The 24,825-nt window shown below is 42.1% G+C and overlaps 1 protein-coding gene across 2 annotated transcripts in view; it reads right to left on the bottom strand.

Moving 5' to 3' along the window:
- Positions 1 to 24,825, bottom strand: part of SESN3 (sestrin 3) — an 86,787-nt gene that overhangs the window by 12,379 nt on the left and 49,583 nt on the right. Inside the window, exons 2-8 of one of the 2 annotated variants that reach the window (XM_034758918.1) lie at positions 23,539 to 23,604; positions 18,121 to 18,318; positions 17,215 to 17,397; positions 16,562 to 16,798; positions 10,400 to 10,547; positions 5,277 to 5,395; positions 2,945 to 3,135 (exon numbers count right to left, since the gene is read on the bottom strand). In XM_034758918.1, the coding sequence (XP_034614809.1) occupies positions 2,945 to 3,135; positions 5,277 to 5,395; positions 10,400 to 10,547; positions 16,562 to 16,798; positions 17,215 to 17,397; positions 18,121 to 18,318; positions 23,539 to 23,604 (1,142 nt within the window). Of the gene's footprint in view, positions 1 to 2,944; positions 3,136 to 5,276; positions 5,396 to 10,399; positions 10,548 to 16,561; positions 16,799 to 17,214; positions 17,398 to 18,120; positions 18,319 to 19,337; positions 19,600 to 23,538; positions 23,605 to 24,825 lie in introns of those variants that run through there. The other variant, XM_034758919.1, reaches the window with a different exon arrangement.

Here is a 24,825-nt window from a genome sequence, read left to right as displayed (position 1 = left end):
TTGCTCACAAGGGCTTGCTCAAGTTTCATCCAGACAGTTCACCTTCCTCAGTGGTGATGGAGGATGACATATCTCCTGATATTTTGGGGGTGTTTCCCCCTTAACCTGCCCCCTTTTTAAAATTAAACAAAACACCTTTTTGGATGCTTTAGGAGCATGGACACTCTGCTGTGGCTTTGGTGAGCCTTTTGTAGCTTGCCTTCATTAGGGCCTGGTGCTCTCTTGAGAGGTCTGCCTCAGAATCCTCCACCACTGGTTCCCATTCCCCCTGGGAGAAGGGTGGGGACTTGCTGTCAGCTTGAGAGAGAGAGAGAAGGGCTGATTAGAAACCCTGTTTTCTTCCCGGGGTGCTCAGGACCCACTTTAGCATGGGGGGGGGGGTGGACACTTGTGGTTCGCAAGCCTCCCCTCTTTGTTCTGCAGGGGTCCTCTGGGACTTACCCACCTAGTCGAATGGTCAGGATCCTCCTCACTTTTGGTTCCTGTTCCAAATTTCCCTTGTTGAAGCTGCGGCTGCCTTGGTGGGCAGGGAACGATACCTGCTTGTCTGACTGGCAGCCTTGGGACCTAATGCAGTTAGGGGTGCATACCTCACCATGTTCCAAGCCTGAGAAGGCTGCCTCACAAATAGAGCACTGCTTGGATTTAACCCGGTGCTTTTTTGTTGCTCTCCCATGCCTGTAAGGGACAGAGGAGCCAGCAGGGAGACACTACAGCAGAGGCTCAGGGAGAGTTAAGCCCCCAAAAGATTAACTGATCCAGAGAGAAGGAATGCTAAGGAGGGAGAACACTGCTCCCCACTGCCCAAAAATAGGGCAGAAAAATTAAAATAGAAGGAAAAGAGATGGAAGCAAAAGAAACCACCACAGTCTACTTGCTCCTGCAGAGGTAGAGAATCTGGCAGCAAGTAGGAGCAGACTGTACAATGCCAAAACGCTAATCTTCAGAGAGAGATCGGCTAGATGTCCAGAATTGTGGGAGACACCAGGCTGCAGAAGAACCCTTTTCCAATGAATTTTGGTGGAACAGGTTTGATTGTTCGCAGTGTTAGGAGGAATTATATTTTATACTTCAAAATGATTCTCATGAAAGGGGTCCCTGAAGAGGGAGGGAGGAAGAAGTTGGGGGTGGGTGGGGAGGAGCTGAACTGGATGGAGTAACCTGTAGAAACTATCTTCAGAATCCACCTGTCTGAGGTGATGAGCTCCCAGGAAGGTAGGAAATGGGAGACAATCTCAATGGGGGGGTGGAGGGAATACACACAGCGTAGGATGAGGAGCAGGACAGTTTGTGACCTTGGACCAAAGGTTCAAAAGCCAGTTCTTTCAAGGATGTTGCTGACTGGAAGGCTATTGTAAGGACACAGCCCTTTTTCTTTGTTATCCTGGCTTCTTTCTCGGGGGCTTGGACATTCTGGGTAAGACTGCTGAGCCATCTGCAATTTACTGTACTTTTTCTTTGCCACAAGCGTATAGATGCCCAGAGATAAAGATTCTTGGGCGACACTATTAAGAGAACAAAGAGACCCATCCATGGCTTCAAAAAACAACTTGGGTCCTTCAAAAGAAGATCCTCAACTGTGTTTTCTACCTCCTGAGGCAGACCAGAGGATTGCAGCCAAGAAACTTGGCGTATGGCTACTACTGTAGCCAGGGAATGTTGTAGCTGTATCGGTGGCATTGAGTCAGGCCTGGAAAGATGCCTTGCTGATTGTCAGGCCTTCTGTTATGAGGGCTTGAAATTGTTCCCTGTGATCATGTGGCAGGAGTTCAATAAAAGATGAACTTGCAATAGTTTGTAAAATTGTATTTTGCTATCAGGGTGTGGTATTTAGCTACTCTGAACGGCAGTGAAGCAGAGTAGCTCTTGCATCCCAGAAGGTCCAGTCTTTTCAGCTCTTTGTTGGATGGTGTTGAGTGGAACCAATGTTATCGTTCCGTTCAATAACTGCCTCTATGGACCAGGAAGTTGGGTTCAGAATGTGAGGAGAAAAAAAAAAAATATTCTGATCCTTTGACTAGGAGGTAGTATTTTCTGTCAGCCCATTTACACATAGTTGGTATAGTAATTGGAGTTTGCCACTCAGAGGTCAGCAGATCATCACTGATGGGCAAGGTGATTTTGCCTGCAGCAGATGTATGAAGAACGTCCAACAGGGAATGTTGGTATTCTTGTGTCTCCTATAACGGAATATGCAGGGTTTCTGCTACAGAAAGGTCCTGAATGGCCTTGAAATCATCAGCATGGGGGAGGCAAAATAAGAGAAGGGGTTACACTCCCTCCCCCCCAAAAAAGTACAAACAGTGCAAAAAACAAAAAAAGAATATACTGAGAAAAGAAAGGATGTGTGAGAGAGGTAGCAAGCTATGCAGCTAGCTAACGGACACAATGATGTTCAACCTCATGCCATAGGTGGTTGAGAAGGAACCGGAGTGGCAGTGGGTCTGCACCCTACCTATATACCCTCATATGAGAGCATGAAAGTATCTGGGGAGCAGGCATGGACCCACAGACATTGCTGACAAATCACTGATCAACAGCGAATGTGCGTTTGCGCCTCTGGACATGGAGAACCCATAGGGATACTACTCAAAGAAGAACAAAAGTTACTCAGTTCCTAAGAGCCTTTTAAATAGGGTGGAATTTCCTTTTTTCTGAACTGACAATGTCGTCCATGAGTTCAGAGAAGACAGATTTCTGTAATAATATCAATCCTAATTGATTCTGTAATACCAACTTATTTTTTTAAAATAGAGAGATTAAATTATACTACTACCAGTATTTGTAACAATTTCACTGCAGAAAACAAATTTAAAAGCCACAGACACCAATTTTAAAACACTGCTTTAGTGTGATCAAGACCTAATGTGTTCCTGTCCCAAAGTAAATATTTTACTTACATGCTTCCAAATACACTTCTTAGACAGGTCAATTTGTTACATACCTGATTCCAAACATACAGTGAACATAGTTAAATAAAGCTCTTCTCAACATGGTTGTGTCAACATCTTCGTGTGTAGCCATAGTGTTGTATGTGAGATTGTAGACCATCCGAAACTTCTCATCCAGGAGATGCCCAATATCAGAATAAAGCCTGTTCACAAGGGAGAAGCCATGGTTTTCCCAGGTATAGTCCTGTAAGAGCACAAAGAAATACACCAGCGATGCATAAATATGCAAATAGTGCCTTCCCCACCTGATCCTCCCTCTGGTTTCTCCCCCAGTTGAAGATCTTGTTCTCTGTTTTGTCTCTCATTCTGCTTTATGAATGTATTAATTCACCTGCGTGCCTGCCCCCCCACCAAAAGGAAGATTTTAATCAGTAAGTTTTTCCTGGTCAGTTCTGCTTTAGTCCTTAGGTCCTGCAGATTTAGTTCAGACTTGGAAAATATTCACACTGATAGTATTCAGAGACTGCTGCTTTGGAAAGCTATGAGCCAGAGCAGAAACATGGCGACGTGTTGTTCCTTAGAGACAGGACTTCACTCTTGCACCAATGACTAAGGAAAAGAGTTAGTTTGAAAAATGCTGCCAGCTGTGCCTGAGCAGCAACACTTTCACAGGATATTACTTCAAACCAACTCTTTGGGGCAGGTATTCGCTCATCCTATAGTCATGAAGAGCCCACCGAGCACAATGAGGCTTTGCTCCATCACTGGGGCCCCTGGATGATTCTGTGATATAATTGTTACAATAGAAGATCTGATTTGGGTAAAAGGTCTCACATTCTACCATCATGCAGCTATTAAACAAGTTAGCTATTTTGGAGAAGGTGAAACTTTTGAAGTTGGAAGTCAGTAATTTAACACCCTTGCCTGCAGGCAGAGACATTTCGGTTTCAGTGCAACCTTCCATAAAGCTTTTCTGAAGCAGTGCTGTACATGCCTAACGTTGTCTCAAGTCAATGACAATTGTCAGCCTTCCCCCAGGGGAGCCTTCTAAAGTTCATAAAAAGGTCAGCAGTATCTTTGATCTCAGACACAAAAACTTTGCCTTATCCTTGTCCACAATACACACCCAAGGGGTATTTGCGTCACCTCCCAAAACATGGTTTACTGTACATGAAAGATTGCAGCATGAATTCATCCTGACCAGCACAGACTATTGTAAATCTAAGGGCTTGTCAACACATTGAGTTATTCAGGAATAGCTACTGTGCTTTAAATTCACACTCTACTTTAATCCAAATTAACTTTCAAGTGTAGACTAGCCCTAAGTATGTCTGCTGACAGGAATCATGACTCCTTTGCTTTACCAAGGAATTTTTTTGCACCTATTTTGGTTTGTCTACAAGTGCTCTGACATGTTTCAAGATTTTCCCATAACTTGCAGTTTATTAATATCAGATTCCCAGGAGATCAAATGGATGTTAGTCACTGATCTGTTCTAAATACCTAGAGCTGTCCCTATTTTTTTTATTTGTATTGCAATAGTGCATAAGAGTCCTAGTCATGGATTCGGACCCCATAGTGCAAGGCATAACAAAAAGATGTCTGTTACATACACTTGTTCTGCTAACACAACAGAAGACCTAGTACCCCCTGGCCTGAGGTTTACAATTAATAGAGGGTGGACTAGTCATCCAAGTGAAGTGATGGAAGCCTCTTCATTTGAGATATTTAACAGCTGACTGAACAAAATGCTACAAATATGAAAATATACCATAAAGAGCAGTTATCTACTTGGGCTATGTCTACACTTAAAACATGACAGTGGCACAGCTGCAGCACTGCACTTCAGTAGAAACACACACTACAGTGACCGGACGGGTTCTCCCATTGCTGTAGGTAATCCACCCCTGTGAGGTGGTAGCTAGGTTGAAAGAATTCTTCCATTGATCTAGCGCTGTCTACACCAGAGGTTGGGTTGGCTTAACTGTGTGCTTCAGGGGTGTGGCTTTTTCAGACCCCCGAGGGATTTGGCAATGGTGATCTAACTTTTCATTGTAGACAGGCTCTTCATCCTCATTAAATGTCCATGTCCAAGCAGAGGATCTTCTGCTACTACGACATCTTATTTTTCCAGTAAAGAAAGACTTAGGACATGTCTGCATGAACACGTGCTGCACAGCAAATTGGGGCATAAATCTACAGTACATCAAAGGGCACTAGGGAACTTTTAGAGTGCAGCAGCACAGTCCACACAGACAGTTAGTGCAAGGCATGCTGGTGTGCTATCGATTTGTGCCCCAGCTTTCTGCACAGCAAGTGTTCGTGCAGACATACCCTTAAAATGCTGGGGTTAATTTATTTTAAAAAATAAGTGCACTTAAGTACCTGAGCTCGGAATGTTGGCAGATGTTCTTCTCCCCGCCTGGCAAAGTCTTTGTACCCAAAACCAGGATCTTCGATATAACGGGAGACATCCGACGTGGAAACCATTTCATCATCAAATGCTGAGAAGGACAGCAAAATGCTGTGTTTAAGACAGATAAGTATGAAGGCCGTTTGTAGCCTTCTGATCCTCTCCCTCAACAAAGACTACAAGGCGTGCGAATACAATATTTAAAGTTTGCAACTAATTCTGTGTACAAAGAAGAGGATAACATGTTGGTGTAGGAAGACTATTGGGAGAATTTCAATCAATTTCCGTTCAGTTTATGATATTACACTTGTGTACATTTGTCAATGTCTAATTCATAGTAATTTGCTGGATTTACTTCGGACCAGAGTTTCAGTTTTTGATTCTTAATTTTGCAAGTAAATATTTAAATTTATTTTTACACTTCTCCCTTTTTCAGAGATTTTCTAAAACCCTTCATTGAAACAATGGGCAAGATGTTTTTAAATAGATTGCAGGGTGGGATGATGGAGTGAGGTTAGTAACAAGAAAACCAGAGAGGGGGAAGATTGCAATAGTGAATATTTGAGATGACCTGGGAGTGGATCAGTAATTTAGTTGTTAGACTAGGGAGGAAAAGTTCAATTTTGGAGACTAAGAAAGAAAGGTTAGGACTTAGTCATAGCTTGGTTGAGGGGGTAGATATCAAAGATGACCCTAATGCTGCCTAGAGTGTTAGGAAGAATTAAGGTGTGACTCAATTAACGGTGAATGGAGATAGCACAGGGTTCGGGAGAAAAGGTAAGTTCAGTTTTGGCTCTACTGAATTTGAGATTACAGCAGGCTATATAAGACTGAAAGGAGTGGTATGTCTTTTACAACAAAAAACCTTAAGTTACAACACACAACTGTAGTTCATGTTTTTCTTACTATATACAAAACTAGCAAAGTGTTATGAGAGCACATGCCACATAACAAAAACACCTGTGAGCTGTGGTAAGCATTCATATAGACTTAATGAGGGGTGAGGGCCAATTAACTAAACCAATTAACACTAACTAAATATAGTAAAGAAAAAAGAAACACTAATTATGTATATGGACAAGTGTTCTCGCAAGCAAGTTATGAGCACGGAGGAACGAGGATTCCAATTCCGACCATGCAACAGTAAGAGGGAACTGAGGGGGCGTCATCCTGCACAGCCTCATATAATTTTGCCTGCACCACGAGGCTACGTACAATTGCATGTGAGGGACAACGGTCATTGCTGCAAAACTTTCCAGCTCCTGCAACTGGCGCACATGCACACCCGTGTTTGGAATACATACAGGGACCATCATTTGAAGAAGAACTAAATGATACAAGATTTGGCTTGTAGATACCAATTCAAAACAACATGAAAGCAGTGAACTCTACAGTTCATCAAGCTTCAAGCCGAACTTATGCCAAGAGTTACAGTAACTATGCATCTCTGAAGAGCTCCAACAATGTGTTACTAAATGAGGACAGGTTCTCTAGCAGGAATCAATTCATCTCCACCGAACAAACAGGTGGCTTGATTGTGTAACTACCTTTACAGGAGCTGATTACCACATAGCTGACTGCATTTGACCCTGATATTAAATCTTGGCTCACTTCCACATGCACTGACAGAAAAATTGCCAGATGTCCACTGTTCACACTTAAAGAAAAAAAAAAAAATCAGTTAATCTAAGAATCACTGGGATGCTTTATCTTCTCTCTGGCTCATTAACCAATCAATACATAACTGTGTGGGAAAACGCTTGCATGGCACCTGCCCCAGGTAATCACCTCTGAAGATTATTTCACGTTAGATTTAATTCTCACTGGTTAACAGTTTGTATTTTCCTATTTGCTGCTTCCTGCAGCTATACGACAAACTCTAGCATTAGAGTGTTTGGGGAAAAACTACTGGAGTCTTACAGTTCAGTACCTATGAAATACCTTTTGAGGAAAAGAAAAAAAAAAAGGCTAAGCTAAGAAGCATAGCATCTCTAGCCATCTTCTCTTACTACAGTTCCCAAGAAATACTAATACAGTGCACCCTTGCCATAATGAACCCCTAGGGATCCAAGCCATTTGTTTGTTATAGCTAGCGGTTTGTTCTAGTGAAAGAGTCCTGCTGGGGCTGCAGCGGAGGGCAGAGAGCTCCTCTGGCCCCGGGCTGGAGGAGGGATCCAGAGATCAGGTTCGCTTTAGCCCAAGGTTTGTAATTGTGAAGGGTGTTATAGCCAGCATCTACCGTACCACATTGTGACAGTCTGTACCGTTATGTTCATCCCTTTTACAAGACTATGATAAATTTTGTGCGAAGTATGCTTTGTGAGGTATCATTTGAAAACTCATAATTTGCTGATCATTATTGTCCTAGTAAAATATATGGCAACATCGTAATAAAGTTATAAAATTCTACTGTATGACATAACTGAGGCATGTTCCAAATTTAGAAAAGCAGGCACAAACCAGTTCCTTAGAGACAAAAAGGCAAACTGATGCCTCAGCCAGGTGTCAACAAAAATCAAAAGGACTATCACCTGGTTAAAGCAGCCATTCTTTGGCAGGAAAGAAGGGTGTGAGCAAGAAATTTATACGTTGGCAAAGGAACAGCTGGAGGTTCCTACCCACAGACATTCTGTCTCTTGAATCTCAGCTGGAGATCATTCTCAAATAGGAGGAAAAAATATGAGAGAGTGGGGAATAGACACCAAGTGATTCCTCCCTTTCTCTCTGCCCACAGCATCCAGAACACCTGAAGGACAAGGAAAGAAGCATTGGACTGGGGGGAGGGGTCCTAGCTGAAAGGCATCCAGCAGTAAGACTGCAAAAGCATGTGGTGAGAGAAACCTTTGCTTTGAATTCATTTAGCTTGTTAAGTTACATGTTAGTTGCGTTTTACCTTTTGTTTTCTCGTAACCACTTAACATCTATCTTTCTGTACTTAAAACTTATTTTATTGTTTTATCTAGACCGCTGTGTTTGGACTGAAGTGTTTGGGAAACTCCATTTGAGGTAACAGGATTTGTGGATATCATTTTCTATTAATAAAATGACAGACTTTATACGAACTTGTATTGCCCAAGAGAGGGCTAGGTAATGCGAGACGCACATTTCTGAGGACAAGTCTAGGACTGGGAATTTGCTGGTGTTGCTCTGCAATATAATTCAGGAGTGGCTGGCTATAGCATTCACAATACAGCTGGGAGTAATCTACATGCTGGAGGTTGTGTTGTGAGTGGTTGCTCTCACAGCAAAGCAGTGTAAAAGGAACCCTAGGTTGGAGAATTGAGAGGACACAGCTGTTCAACAGTCCCGATTGTACCCTAGATAATGTCACATACTTGTTATACTCCTGGGGGAATTCTGCGCCACTGTACACAAGCGTATTTCATTTGCCACGCATATATTTTTTTTTTTTTTGCAGAAAATAACTTCTGTTGAAAAATTGATGCAATTCCATCTTTTGCCCACCAGAGGGCACTGTGGTGCTAAAACACAGCAGCTGCTCCTGGCAAGCCCCAGCCAGCTAGGGAAGAGAAAGAGCCTGCCTTTTTCACAGTGCCTGTTGGGCCAGGTCAAGGAGACAGGAGATATGGGGAGACAGACAGACAGCATGGGGCTGCTGGGGTGGGGACCACAGACAGGGGCTTATAAGGGCTAGTGGGGGAGGACAGACTGGGCAGGGGCTGAATGGGAATGGAGGTGCAGTGCCACATGGGCAGAGCGGGAGAGGTACAGGGCTACAGGAAGAAGGGGGATGGCTGAGTGGGGGCAGAGAGAGACATGGGGACAGGGAGTGCATGGACATATGGGGAAGGGGTGTCTGAATGGGGATTGAGGGACACATGTGGACACAGGGTGCAAGGACACATGGGGGCACAGAGGCAGATGTGCCTGACTGAATGGGAGAGGCTAGGGGTCAGCCAGGGTCTCCATGGGGACACTCCCGAATAATCCTTCCGTCCCTGCCCCCCCCCCCCCCCCCCCCAACCTGTTCCATATTCTTCCCCACCCATACACAACAACCCTTCCAGTTTATACCCAGGCTCCTTCCCAGCAATTACTTCCCTCTCTTTTTGCTCCTCCATTACCCCTGACTCCCCCAAGTCTCTGCACTGCTTCTGAGGAGTCCAGGAAATATGGTTCTGTTCTCTAGTTTAAATGAATTACTTAAAATTCTGTATTAATATGCCTAGTAAGGAATCTATTTGTCAAAAAACATTTCCTGAATCTTTTTTGTTGTCTGTATTGTTACAGACATACTTGCTGACAGGTATTTTGAAACAAATTACCAAAATAATTGAAACTGATGTGATTATATTGTTATTTTGACAAATAAAATATGCAGAATTTTAAAATATTGGGTGCAGAATTCCCCCAGGAGTAATGTTAAGCAGACTTCAGCTATACTTTGTCAATGGATGAAACTATTATCCTCAGGAGTTTAAGAGAGAAACATAGCAAGGCAGATTCCCCAACTCTGAATTTTGAAGGATAACTTAGAAATAAATTAAAAATGTTCTATACAAACCTCCATCACAATACAGGACAGGGCTACAGGATAACAAAACAACATCTCAAAATTAGATAATTTCAATCCATCCTCCTTCCCCCCCTCTCCCTGAGATTGTCTCTTCAGGAGAAGGTTGAAGCTCAATGATGGAGTAATGTAGGGAAGTCTGCGTTGCCACAGTCTGTGCTATACTTATTTATTGAACAGAAAATTTCAGCTTTCAAGACTATTAGCAAGGGACTTTCCAAAAACACTATTTGAAAATGTTGTAGAAGACTGCTATTCAAAAATCCTATTAAGGAATAAACTGGGATTTAATGAACTGCACTATGAAAAAGCAGTTTCTCCTGAAGTTGTGTGAAAGTTTCTTACTAACAAAAGAAGACTGAATTTTTAGTAACAATGAAGGTTAATATATTTGAGAATCAAGAAATCTGAATCAAACAGGTAGGGACACATGAGCCAGCCTTACTAACCTGTGAAAATCCAGAGTTAGAGTAACTGCTAAAGTCCACTAATTGGATTGGACCGGAGAATTCTAGTTATAATGGAGCAGAGAAAGAAGGGGAGGCAGAGAGGGTGAAGTACCTCCAGTGACTACTAGAAGACTCTCTTTCTTTTCCTTTTCAAAACGAGTTGCCATTTCCTCCTGCGAGGCCTCCTCTTCCTCCTTTTCTTCTTGCAGCCTCTTCATTCTTTCCATTAAGGCCTCCAGCTCACTCAAAGAATCTGCAATCTGGAAAAAAAAAAAAAAAAAAAAAAACCACAATATTTTGGAAAATTAGAAAGTAAATGGCATCATAGCTGTCGAGAAGTAAAAGCTCAAATTTAATATTCTCAAAAGTTATCTGCAACCTTGAAAATCCAGCATATGGTACATATACTTTGAATGCATTATATGAAAAAAGTCTTTCACAGAGGGTATGTCTATGCTGCAATGTAAGCCCAGGGTTAGTAGGACTCGAGTCAGCTGACCCGTGTTAGAGAACCCTAGGCTTGAGCATCTACACAGATTTTAATCGTACGTTAAGACTTTTGTATCCCGGCCTCAAAATTGTGGTCCTGATATCCACACTGCAGCACAATGACCCAAGTCAAACCAACCATCTCCCAGAGTCCCTAGCACCCTCCCAAAACGTGGCTGCTCTAGCCCTTTGACTATGACGCACAGTCAGAAAATTTTATTGCCCATGCTGCTCATTAAAGGAAGCTTGAACAGCCTGCCAACATAGCCTGCAGGGAGACATTTTGATATGTGGGCTCCGAGCTACAAGGGGCAGCGACATGGTGGATGTGCCTTTTGCAGAATTTCTTGTGTTTTCACTTGTGTCAATAAACAGATAGAGCTTCTCTGAGGCACTGGCAGACATTTTAGCGGCTTTTTCTGATCTACCAAAAGTACCTGACAGATTTCATGATGGAGCAAGGAGGTGGCAGCAGAGAAGTATCCAGACATGGCAGACTCATACTGGCAGATGCTGCTCAGTACAATCAGCATAGTCACTGATGCCCCCTACATAAACTGGCGCATGCCCACAAGCAGAGATTGGTGGGATCATATAGTCATGCAGACCTGGGATGACAAGCAGCAGGTCCAGAAGTTCTGCATGAAGAAAGCAACATTTCGGGGCTTTGTGAGCAGCTTGCTCTGAGTCACCAGCGTAAAGACACACACAAGAGCACTCTTGCCTATCTAGAAGCAGGTTGCCATAACTATCTGGAAACTGGCGACCCCATACTGCTACAGGTTTGTTGTCAATCAATTTGGTGTTGGAAAGTCAACTGTGGGTTTTCTAAGGCAATCGGGCACGTGGTTTACCACAAAGTGGCAGGCATTAAAGATATTCCTGAGGTAATTGTTGGCTTTGAGAGAATGAGGTTTCCTAACTGTGCTGTGGCCACTGATGGACTCACATGCCCATAGTTTGCCCTTCTCAAGGAGCACACGAGCACCTACACTGCAAAGGGTACTACTCCACTGTTATGCAGGCCCTCATAGACCACAGAGGCCGAATTATGAATGTCATCAGGGGCTGCACTGGAAGAGTTAATGAAGAAAAGTTTTTCGCTGCTTGAGAGTCTACATTCACGGATAGGATGGCACACTATTCCCCAAATGACATTGTATTAAACAGTTACTGTCCACACCGTTATTCTGGGGCACCCTGAATCTCAACTCCCCCCCCCCCCCCCCCCCCCCCCCCACACCCCTTTTGCCTTGGTTTATGAAACCATACCCTGATTTCAGAGGCCCTGGCAAAAGGAGGTTTAATTACACTCAGCAGGTGCAGAATGGTTGTAGAATATGGGTAGAACCTGCTTTTGGCCAGTTAAATAAAATCCCATTGGAGATCTCTACAGACCTGTCTGGATGCCAGTGTCATCAGTGCTGTCCGCATTTCTGTGGCTTGCTATGCTATTCACAATCTTTGTGAAGCCAGAAGTGAGCCATTTCCCCCTGAATGGACCTATGATAGTGATGGGTTGCTGAATCAGTACACTCAGTGGGAAAGTGTACCTACCACAGCTGGAGCTACCTGCACCCAGGTAAGAGAAGTCAGGGATGCTTTGTGCTCCCACATTATGAACTTGCATGGCTCAGTGGAAGAGGGGGAATAGTACCTGTAAAAATGTTCTTGTGAGGGGAAGAGGTCTGGGCTTGATTGCCATGCAATTAAACTTATGAATGACATGAAAAAATAATAAATTGTGGGGGGGTGGTGAATCACAATATAGGCTCATATAAGGAAGGTATTGCACTGTGAATCACTGTACCTAAATGCATGAGGAATAGTGTTTGCTTAGTAATGTGTAATTGCTCCTGATACTGTTTTTAGCTTTATTATCTCAAATCATGATTGTATCATGTGATGCAATGATAGTAAACTTTCTTGATGATATTAAAGGCTTTATTTATAAATGGTGTTAAAACAATACAACAGTCATCTATTGCTAGGCAGGGCAGCCTCCAGTACAACACCCCAAAACAAGTAACAGGAGAACATTTCCAAAGAAAAATAAGGTCAGGAAACATGACACAGACGCCCTACTGCTGCGTGTCCCCTGGTCCTACATTCTCCTTCTTTCTTTGGTTTCCATGCACTTGGCACCGCGAGAACAGGGATGAAGGTAGCCACGGGAGAGGGGTTCGCAAATGAAGGCTGCGTGGGGTTTAGTTGCCTTGCCCAGCACTGAGTTGCCCAAGCTACTTCTGGTCTGAGGGTACATTGCAGGGGTGTGTGAGAGGCAGCAGCTGCCAATGCTCTTCCAGGCATGTTGGAGATGGGCTCTGCAACAGTTCACTATTGAGCTCCGTCCTCCTCCCTTAGCTGCCGGTCTTGTTCCAGGAACCACACGAAAGTGCCTGCTCCCTTGCTGAAACTCTTTCTTCCAGCGGTGTGGCAAGCCTAAGCCTTTCCTCCTGCCTCTCAGCATGCTGTTGCTCCAGTCTTACATCCCTTTGCTGCTGGTACCGGACCTGCTTGTCTACCCTCTAAAGAACCTCAACCATAATTTCATCATGGAAACGCTTCTGCTTGGCATGGTTTGTGCAGGTATGTTGGGGTAGGGGTCAAGTTCTGGATATATAACAGCCAGTGGAGGTCAAGAGGGCTGAAACAGTACAAGAAACAAAGGGTTATTGTCTAAAATAGCTCAGTGGAGGAGCACAATTGATTCTTATAGAATCTCAAGGCAATAAAACGTTGCATTTCAAAACTGAACCAAAATATATTGTGAAAGGGATGCTTCAGTCCACAGAATCTCTCTGGATATATCCTGGGTAACATCAGTTACCATTTTCGCTGCACTTCTGTAAGTTTAAAATTATAAGCTTTTTCTTTTTTTATGAAAACTGAACAACTACTGGGGGGAAGGGGGAGGGAGTGAACAGAAAGTGGCCTTGCAACAAAATTCTCTCTTTCATGCCTTTCACATTTTGGAGGACATAACTGTTCTTGTGGTGCCCTATTGGTAAAGGTTGATGTTATTCCAAGCTGCTGGTGGGAAACCTGCAGTGTATACAGGAAAAGTATTCAAATGTATAGTGACTGAACAGCATATCTATGAGTGGAGTGGACTAGTCAGCTACTGGGGGGGACCCTGGAAAATACACCTTTCCCCACCATGTGACTATCAATCTGGAGATCCTACCTCAGGAAAAAAGTTTGCAGCCATCAGCAACCAGGATTGGGTCAGAATCCATGAGGAAATTAACATAATGCTGCATTAGCTTGCATACACATGGCTTACCCTGTTATGCCTCATGCAAACACGCAGAACTCCACAGTCTTCCTACTCCCCCTCCACAGCACATTTCTGGACAAAAATTCATACCTCAGTCACACTTGGGAGAAACCATTTTGTCACCCACAGACTGCCTGGACTACCTTTAACTGACATGAACTAGATTTGAAAATAGAATACAGTTTCAGAAACACACAAACACACACACGGATGGAGTTCACTGTTTCCAGGCAGCTGCATAGACCATTGAATGAATACAGAGCCACAAACTTAAAGCCATTATTACTTAAAGGAAAACATGAATGACCCTAGCAAACATCTGTGTAAAACAAACAAACAAACAAAAAAAAACAACAACAAAAAAAAGCCTTTTAAAAGCAGGTTTTTATTGTTTGCAATTCCCAGTTGCCATTTTGAACTCCACCGGGGAGGGGGAGGGCAGGGAAGAAGAATGGAGAGAAGAAAGGGGGATGACAAGGTGCTGGGATACAATCTGCCATTCGCCGATACATGCTAGTAGCCAGGGCTTCTCAAAACTTTTGCATTGGTTCTTAGAGTAGAAATCCCTCCCATTACTGTAATAAACTTTAAATGGGAGTCAGACTTACCAGGCTTAGGGTGTGGCTTCTGTCTCCTCCATGTTTGCTGCACGCTTTGCAAACGGCTTGTTCTGTTGGGCCTCCATTGCAACCATAGAAGGCTCTCTGATGGTGTGTTTGCAGCTCCATGATTAGAAGACAATAGATGGAGATATATCTATGTCATAGAACTGGAAGGGACCTTGAGAGGTCATTGAGTCCAGTCCCCTGCTTTCACTAGCAGGACCAAGTACTGTCCCTGACAGTTGTTGGGTGTGTGTGTGCGCGCGCGCCCCCCAGATCCCTAAATGGCCCCCTCAAGGACTGAATTTACAACCCTGGGTTTAGCAGGCCAATGCTCAAACCACTGAGATATCCCTCCCCCCTATGGAAGGGTTAATGCTGCCTCACTGAGCTGCTGCTGCATGCAGGGAAGGGTGGCTTCCATTTTCAATTGAGTCAACTAAAGATTGTTGGCAGAGAGAGGATTAAGCCCATGGGATTGTGGGACTTCTGGCAGACACCCAGAACAAGAGTTAAGTGAAGCTGCAAAGCAATAGGGCTCAAACCCTGAGTCCCGGTGTGATTTGGGCTTGTTCCCTACAGCCCTAGTCTTAGCCCTGGGTTAGCATGATGTGTGTAGATGAAGGGGTGGGGTTAGGCTTGATCTTGGGCTTACACTGCAGTGTAGACATACCTAAAAAGTTACAAGGAAAGGCAGTGAAAAGGGGCGGACCAGAGAGCACTATTCAAGCCTATCAAACTGTTTTATTGCAGCAGGGGTAATTGAGAAATGCAGACACTGTTTGAAAGAGGAAACTGTACCCATAATGCATGTTGCAACATTCTGAAGGTTCAGAAAAATTCACTTATCCCTGAATAAACATTGACATGTATTCTGGAAGACAGTTTTTAATATTAAAATTGACTTTTCTGGTTCTACTGCTGCTGACAGCCATCTTACTAATGAGTCATATTGTCTATGCAATACAGAAGCCCAGCCTAGGAAAGTAAATCAGTATTCTATTTTAACGTTTTATTAACCCAAACTAGTTGCTTTTACATATAAAGATAAAAATATTACAAGGAAGAGACTGCATATTACAACTACATCTTGTAGTGACAAAAAAGGCCAGTTGCAATCTACTGCATTTATCATTCAGATAACCTACATCTGTTATTCTCTGTCCTTTCAATCTCTTACTTGTGAAAAGTTATTTTGTTGTTAGCAGTGAACTTAAGAACTACTAATTAAAATGCACCAAGGGTCCCTGACCCCCCAAAATAGCCTAGCACATCAACCTGTAGTACAATTTAAGGCCTCCTTTTCAAAGCATTACAAAATTAGATTTGTAACAAACACCCAGATTTACACAATATAATTAACTAGAGGTGAAAATTCTTTCTGCTGATTGGGTCGGGGAAAAAAAAAAAGTTGTTTGAAAAAAAGTTTATTGATCCTGGAAGTAAGTACTTGGTCTCATCTGCAGAAGCATTTCATACATTAACCAGTTTTGAGATCATTGACTTTAAATAGATCACAATTCTGATTATCATGTTGCAATTTTTCCCATTTTGATCGCAGCACCCTCTATTTCATGAGCCTCCGGAGCTCAAACAGCGATTTATACTATTTAAAAGTTAGGGCTTCCAGCTTTCTAAGAAAAAGAAGCCCTAATCTACCCAGTAATTCAGGAGATCAGCTATTAAAAATCACTTTGCAACTGAAGCTTGTAATCAGAATTATGTGATTTTTGAATCTGATATATTGCAAACTGTCAGAGCTAAAATCTTATATGCCACCAGAACCCTAGCATTCCAACAGTATATACAAAAGAAACAAAAAATTCAGGCTTAAACAGGAAAGAGTGGAAAAAAACTTAATACAAAACAGAAGCAAGCAAAAGAATACTCTTGCAACACTAACCCCAAAGTTGCTACTTGAGAGGGATGCATTTTCGATGTTGTTGTCATTGGCAAGATCACAGACACAGAATTTGTTGACTGCTATAAGTCTGAAACCATTAGAGGTATCTGGATCTCTCTCTGGATTAATGCCACTACCAAATACAAAACTTGCCAAGGCATGATAGTGTGCCAACAGGACCACAGCATGTACCAATTCAGGAAGAGACCAATTATTTTCTCCAGTCTTGACAAGTTTCTGAAATGAGAACAAAATAGAGAGAGTAAATATATGAGCTCTAGAGACCAACATAGAAAGTGTATGAGAATGTATATGGATGGGATGGCTCTGACTCCCTGCCTCCAAAAATAATTTTTCTTTCATCCCAAACCACCCCCATCCTAATAAAGGCACATATGCTGTCCTATTTTCTACTTTGAATTATTCGTGTTAATTCCATTTTTGGGGTGGGGAGGGGGAAAAACATTTTCTGAATAGTCATACAATTATTTAATATCCTAATATCTTCAGAATTTCTACTAAATATGTAGATTTCTCATTTAATAATGAAATTATAAAACAAAAATATAAAGCCTAAGTAGATATTTGCATATTATTTACCACTTTTCATTAATAAAATTATACTGCTAATCTATGTACATTTTGATGCGTACCTGAATATGTTCTTTTGTGATCAGCCAGGGTCGGTGTGCAAGAAGTTTGTTTATTTCATTCAAATTTTTCAGTCTTTGTGGGATATATTCCAAACCATTCAACCATTCTGCAATCCCTCCAGTCTTCAGAAACTCATCAACATGCATATTTACTAAGTAGGAACACTGATGTCTGGCAGCAGCCTAAAGTAGTTAAAACAATCAGGAAGAGGTATTACAAGGGCAGCAGATTTAGATATGTCTATAACACCCACAGACCCCAGTCAGCAGCATGCAGGATTGAACCTGGGACCTCTGGAGCTAAATGCATAAGCCTCTACTGCAAGAGCTGAAAGCTACATGACCATTAGCTAAAGCTGTAGGGCAGACTCGTTAATCTCTCTAAAGTGGTCTCGGTGGCACTAGATGGGACAGAACACCACACTCAGGAGGTGTGTGGGTTACATCTGCACTGCAAAAACACCACACAGAAGCAAGTCTCAGAGTCTGGGGGCCTGTCTACAGGTACAGTTCTACAGCTATGCTGCTGTAGCGCTTTAGTGAAGACGCTACTACGCCGACAGGAGAGCTTCTCTTGTTGGCATAGTTAATCCACCTTCGTGAGAGGCAGTAGCTATGTTGACAGGAGAGCTTCTACATAGCGCTGTCTACGTTGGGGGTTAGGTCGGTATAACTACATCGCTCAGGGGTGTGGATTTTTCAAACCCCTGAGCGATTTAGTTATACCAATGTATGTTTGTGGTGTAGACCTGGCCTAAGTGAACTGACTCAGGCTTGCAGAGCTTGCACCATAGGAAGTTGTTAAAGCAGGTCTATTTATAAACAAGGTTTTGGGGGTTTTTTGGGAGGGGTATTAAGGAGACAGGGAGGAAAATGTGTGTTAATATAAGGATTCTTGGTACATACCATTATAGCAATGTAGTGCCTATAAGGCAAAGGAAGGGGCCCATCCATACGCAACATATAGAACTGGCTGCGGAGGAAAGACTCCAAGTACTGAGTATGTAAACTCATGACCTGTGTGATGTTGTCCAGGCGACCAGATGTTGAGTATTCTTCCACAAGAAGGTTAGTACGTTCATTCAAACCATTTGCTTGCATAACCTTAAGAGCAAAGTAGACAATCTAAAACTGATAAACTAAGATAGACTCTCCCCTCAAGTAACCCCAGATACCTACATAATTCAATTGTGCATGCAAATTCCAACTTCTGTGGACTTTGGGATGTTTGTGCATATATACGTACAGAAAATGCTTAACAAAATTAAAGAATAAGAAATCTAAAGAAGCTGTACGCTCAATATGTTACTTTGACATGTTTCCATAAAAATGAAGCGCAGTTTTCCACAAATCCTTCTAAAGGTCATGTTCTCAGCTGGTGAAAGTCAGCATAGCTTCACTGACGTCAACGTATCTATGCTGACATACCAACTGAGAATTCAGCCCCAAAACGTTACTTCTAAGCTAATATGGGGAGGAGTTGGGTTATGTAACTAAATCAGAGAAGTGGTCTGTCTGCCGCTTACCAGTTTTAGGTTTGTATAATTAGAGAGATCAAATGCTACTTTTTTTAAAAGCTCACAACATTATTTAAATACAGGAATTTAATGCTTTCTTTAAACTGTTCTTTACAAACCATTCCAGCCAACCCTGACCTTGGGTTACAAGATGAAATCATGTGGTAGAACGGTAGCTCTTGAAATGCAAGCCTTAACAAAAAAACATTAGCAGCTATTAGCCAGTGTTTTATCACCAAAGAACAACCATTCTAAACATGTTTATCTGTGGAAAAAAAAGTTGCAAGAAAGGGACTAGAATACCAAGAGTTATTCTTTAACTCCCTATAATAGAACATTAGGGTAGCTAGTTTATCATTACAAATAGCATGACCTTCTTTTCCACTCCAACTGGTTTACTAGGAATTAAAAGATAAAATCCCTGCAACTATCGAACATAGCTCGGTTGTTGTTGAATTTTTGATTCCGTTACTACATCACAAACTAACACAAAAATCTTGAACTGGCAAAGAGAAAAATGTTTCTCGACAAGTCAAGTTTTATTCTTAAGGAATAAAATATACACACATCCCAATATGAACAAGTTACTGCACCTTCTCTTTTTACCTTAAGGTTTCCTTGTTTTAGCTTGTAGAATCAGAAGGCAGAGGTGGAAGAGTCTCTTTTCAGTCATCTAGTTAACTAGTCCCATTACCTTTCCATGAAAAATTGTTCCCTGCAACACCTCTTTTTGTTCTTCGTACCAAGCAATGGGCCTTCCACCATTCTTCCTGGGAGGCTGTTCTGACCATCAGAAACGTTCTGTTGTTTTTCAGACTAACTGTCTACATAGAACAGGAGTACTTGTGGCACCTTAGAGACTAACAAATTTATTAGAGCATAAGCTTTCGTGGGCTACAACCCCACTTCTTTGGATGCATATAGCCATTACAAACATTGAATCTATCTCCCCTTGTAAGTATTCTCACACTTGCTTCTTATCAAACTGTCTGTACTGAGCTATCTTGATTATCACTTCAAAAGTTTTTTTCTCTTACTTAATTGGCCTCTCAGAGTTGGTAAGACAACTCCCACCTGTTCATGCTCTGTGTGTGTGTGTGTGTGTGTGTGTATGTGTGTGTGTATGTGTGTGTGTATGTGTGTGTGTATGTGTGTGTGTATGTATATCTCCTCAATATATGTTTCACTCTATATGCATCCAAAGAAGTGGGTTGTAGCCCACGAAAGCTTATGCTCTAATAAATTTGTTAGTCTCTAAGGTGCCACAAGTACTCCTGTTCTTTTTGAGGATACAGACTAACACGGCTGCTACCCTGAAACCTGTCTACATAGAAACGCTACAGTGGCAGAGCTGCAATGCTGTAGGGTAGACACTTATTACAAGCGATGGAAAAGGTTCTTCCAAAGCTGTAGGAAATTTCACCTCTCCAAGAGGCAGCAGATAGGCAGATAGCAGAAGAATGCTTCTGTCAACGCAGTGCTGTCTATGCTGAGGCTTAGATCAGCTTAATTATGTGTGTGAATTTTTCACACTTCTGAGCAATGTTGGTAGGTTGACATAAGTTTTAAGTCAGGGACCAGGCCTAAATCTGTTCTTAATGTTATCCCATTAGTCCTTGTTATACCCCTATACACCACTCTAATAATACCTCTCACTCCTTGGTGATTACACCCTTCAATTATTTATAGAAGTATGTCCCAGTTACTAGTCTCTTAGGAAAACTATGCATATTGGTCTCAATCTTTTCTTGTATGTTTCTTCCTCAAGTTCTGATCATCTTTGCCAGTTTTCTCTACACTTCCTACAGCTTGTCAGCATCTTTCTTGTAAGGAAGTACTCCTAACAGAAAACTGATTCACGTGCAGTTACATTTTTCTGAAGAGAGAAAGGACTTGTCATGTATTGTTGTGCCTTGCATAGACAGCTACAGAACTACACTCTGTTTGAGCATTGCTGCTTCTCTGGATTATCTCCACAATAAGTGGTTTTGGATCATTTCCCCCTAGATATATCAGCTTGCATTTTCCAGGCTGACTTCGTATTTTTTTGACTGTGTAACTAGTTCAACAAGTATTACTCTTCTGCTCTAACAGGTATTTGTACTACTTTGCAAATTAGTAACATCTGTGGATTCAATAAAAGGCCCTTTCAGATTTCTATAGTACCTTTACACCTTCTGTTGCATGCTTGTCATTACCTCTTTCTTCACTCCTTCTGTTTTCAATCTATTCCACACCGCTCTTACCAAAGTCAGTTTTATTTAATTTCTCAAGCTTTGAGATGTACCAACATGTTTAATTAAATTACAATTATATCAAGTGTATCCCTTCATCCAATATATTGATAACTATCACAAAAACAAAGTCAAGCCAGCCCAGCAATTTTAGTCTTTATAACACTGCTTACTGTTTATAGTTCTAATTTCGTACAGAAGTTTAGTGATTTGTTTGAATATTTGTTCCACTATTTCCTTAGCGAAACAAGATAAGCTTATGGGATAGTAATTGCAGAATTATACTCCTTTCTGAAGGCTAAGACCTGGTCTACACTAGGAATTTACAATGGTATAGCTTCATAGCTATACTGACCTAACCCTGGTGTAGACAGTGGTAGGTCAACAGAAGAATTCTTCCATTGACCTAGCTACTGCCTCTCAGGGAGGTAGATTACCTATGCTGACAGGAGACGTTAGTAGTCTCTACACTGAAGAGTTAGAACAGTGCCGCTATACATTTTAGACATACCCTAACTTCTTTTATATGGTATCCCAGGACTCTTCCTGTCACGCCAGACTTTAACTGATACAGTAAGCTCAGAGAATTCTCTCAAAACCTACATGGTTCATATTCAAAATATTCACTTTTTGCTTTTTATCTGTCTTTATGGCATTTTCCATGCTATCCAAACTTCATTGTTCTCATTACAGGCTTGCTTTTAAGATCAGCTTTTCAGATCCCTGTGTGATATCAGTGGAAGCCTTTTCACTCCCCTTTGCAACTTTGGCTAGCAGTAACTCAGTCTGGTTGCCTTGATCTTTTCTCTGCAAGCAGCAATTTAACCTGTATCCTTGTTTGCTTCTTCCCCGACCTCTCCATTTCCAGTGCACGTTTTAAAATTTCTTTTTTGTTTTTTGAGATTCAAATATTTGAGCAGGATTTCATGAGATTTAGTCTTTATAATGCTCCTTATTGCTCCTGGGTCTAATATATTATAGCCCTGGAAATTCATATTTTGGCATACAGTATTAGACATGATTCCTAAACATAGCTATTAGAAATGACCCCTAAAACGGAAGGCATATTCCCACTTATTAGTGTAGCCTGCGGGATTCAGTAAGTAAAAGAATAGAATTCTGTGATTTATTATCCATTGCTTATCCCAAGCCTCGGTGGCTCATGTTACTGGGAACATTCAGTACAAAATTTAAAAATTGCAGTATAGTTCATTTGATTATTGGACTGTCCCACAACAGCAAAACTAACCAACTATATCCCACTGTGGACCACCAAAGACCCTAACTTGATGGACATTCAGCTCAGATTCCTATAAACCAAATGCCCACTAAAAAGATGGATATTGCAGCATGCCTAGAAATTAACCAATCTGAGTTCTGGAAGACTACAGGACGGGGAGCAAGTTCCAGAGCCCAAGACCCCTCACAAGTCAGCAGCACTCTCCCTTTTAAAGTGCCTTTGCTGATCTTAACTGTGGCAATACCGCTTGGGAAGAGCATTATCTCAGGAACCATATCATCAAACCATTTAGGGTTTATAGATTTAAAATGTACACAATACCATTAAAAGGCTCAAAACATAGTTAATACACACACACACACACACACACACACACACACACACACCCCTTTCCCTGATAAAAATCAATCCGGGGCTCATTCCCATATTTTTCTCTAATCCCCACAGACAGGATTTTGTGAATAATCAATACTTGTATCATCCCGAGTACTGGGTGGGGATCCTGCAATTTCTTTTCCTTCTGCCTAGGACTGGAGAGCTATTCCAAGAAACACTACAGCCCTGCCTTTCCTTTATTTTGTTTTAACTTTTACATCCTTTATTATTCTAATTGTCTGGCTTTAGCAGCTACTAGCTCTTTTAAGAAAAAAAAGAAGCAGGACTTGCCTTTACAATTTGCTTTCCTGTAAAGATCTGACTCCTAGACAGAACTATGCATGCAAGTTTTACATATACTGCAGCAATCTGCATGTATACTGCAGCAATCTGCAATCAAGGCTTAAACATTTAAATTACTCACTCGGCCAATCTGAGTTTGCACCTTTGCAAGTATAAATTTTATTACGGACATAGCTGTGTTCCACAAAATTAATCACACTTTCACTTTTGTGAAAACTGAAAGTCAGATCCTGCTCAGATTACTAAACATTAATACTGCAGTACTGCCTAACGACTACAGCAAGGCATGGCTCCACTGTGCTAGGTACTGTATAAATAATAGAGGAGTCCTTCTCCTAAAAAGTTTACAATGCGTTTGCAGGTCCCGCAGCTTTAATGAGCGTTGCATGTCTGCATCTAAAGACAGAAGTTAGTTTACAAGTCAATGGGTGCTACCTGAAGATAAGGAGCAAATTTTGACTTTTACCACTGAGGGCCAGATTCTGATGCTCATACTAAATGGTCCTTTAGTCCACAAATAACTGCACTGGACTCTCAATGGGACTCCACATGGACTAGGTACTGCCCAATCGATGAAGAATGCCTGACTCTGGCCCTGAATATTTTTGTTATGCAGTTACTACTCATGCAGAGTAGTTTTAGTTTGCAAACTTACTTCTTTCTCTGGTATAAAGGCACTTGGTCCTCTTGTTAATGGCTGAGAGACTCGGATTCTTTTTTCCTGCAAAGGAACGTCACATGCTTTTATTAGCATTAGCAAGGATAACATATTAACTTACTTTATCTTACAAGATTAGATGCTGAAGGCCTTGACTTAGTTATCTTTAAAAGACTGTCTGCATGTTTTACAACTCGTTAACAGATGAGGCTAACATGCCATATCAGTTGGATTGATTTAGCAGTCCTTTATGTTGCTTGCTAATAGACTGCACAAAGTTTGGCCAATGACAGGACATTCAAAACAAAAACAAAAACCCACACTCAGAACTCTAACCTTGACTACTTTACATATCTATACAAGAACATGTGGCAATAGTGCTCAAACTTTTGACACAATACTTCAGAGCAACCAAACTGCCAGAATAGAGAGAAATACTGAACTCAAAAGAAATTCTTGCATGATACTAGACAGAAGATTGACGAGGCTGCACATGGGAGATGGTTCTCAACTCCATTTCCCTCAACATTGAATTTAATTATATAATGTTTGCTAAGGGCTTTGAAGATTAGAAATGCTCTGGAAGTGGCAAGTATTCTTACGAAAAAAGCTATTACCCACACATACAGCAACTAGAGTGATTTAAGAACATGTACTAGAAAAGCTATGCCTCCACTCTTTGAGGAAGAGATGACCTAATTGAGCTGTATCCAATTCCGAAGATACAAGAGGATACAAGGCATACTAAAGCTAAGGAAGAGCCAGGCACCAAAAAGAATTAACGTCAAGTTTCTTCGTGCAAAATGTATTTACTAGGGTTACCATTTGTCCGGATTCCTCCGGACATGTCCGGATTTTTGAGCTAAAAATAGCGTCCGAGGGGAATTTGTAAATGTCCGGACTCCCCCTCCCCCGCCCCCCATGCAGAGCGGACACGGCTAACAGGGCAGCCGGCCGGATGGTGCCACTTACATGGGGCTCTGACAGCCAGAGAGAGCCCCTCCTCCACTTCCCCCTCCTCCCCCCTGCAGCAGAGCTCCCTCCCTCCCTCCCTGCAGTCGCAGATCGCTCCGGCAGTCTGGAGCTCCTCCCCCACTCCCCAGCGTGCCGGGACGAATGGCTCAGGCAGTTCCTGAGCAAGCTCACAGAGACCTTAGGCGAACCGAAGGCCAACAACAAGGGAGCCAGGGGGTTGGAGAAGGGGCAGGGAGGTTTTGGATGGGGCAGTCAAGAGACCGGGGGGGGGGGGGGGGGGGGTGTGGGGGGGGGGTGTTTTGGGTGGGG

The sequence above is a fragment of the Trachemys scripta genome, chromosome 1 (genome assembly GCF_013100865.1).
Source record: "Trachemys scripta elegans isolate TJP31775 chromosome 1, CAS_Tse_1.0, whole genome shotgun sequence".
NCBI classification, from domain to species: domain Eukaryota; kingdom Metazoa; phylum Chordata; order Testudines; family Emydidae; genus Trachemys; species Trachemys scripta.
This window is presented reverse-complemented; position numbering and strand designations above follow the sequence as displayed.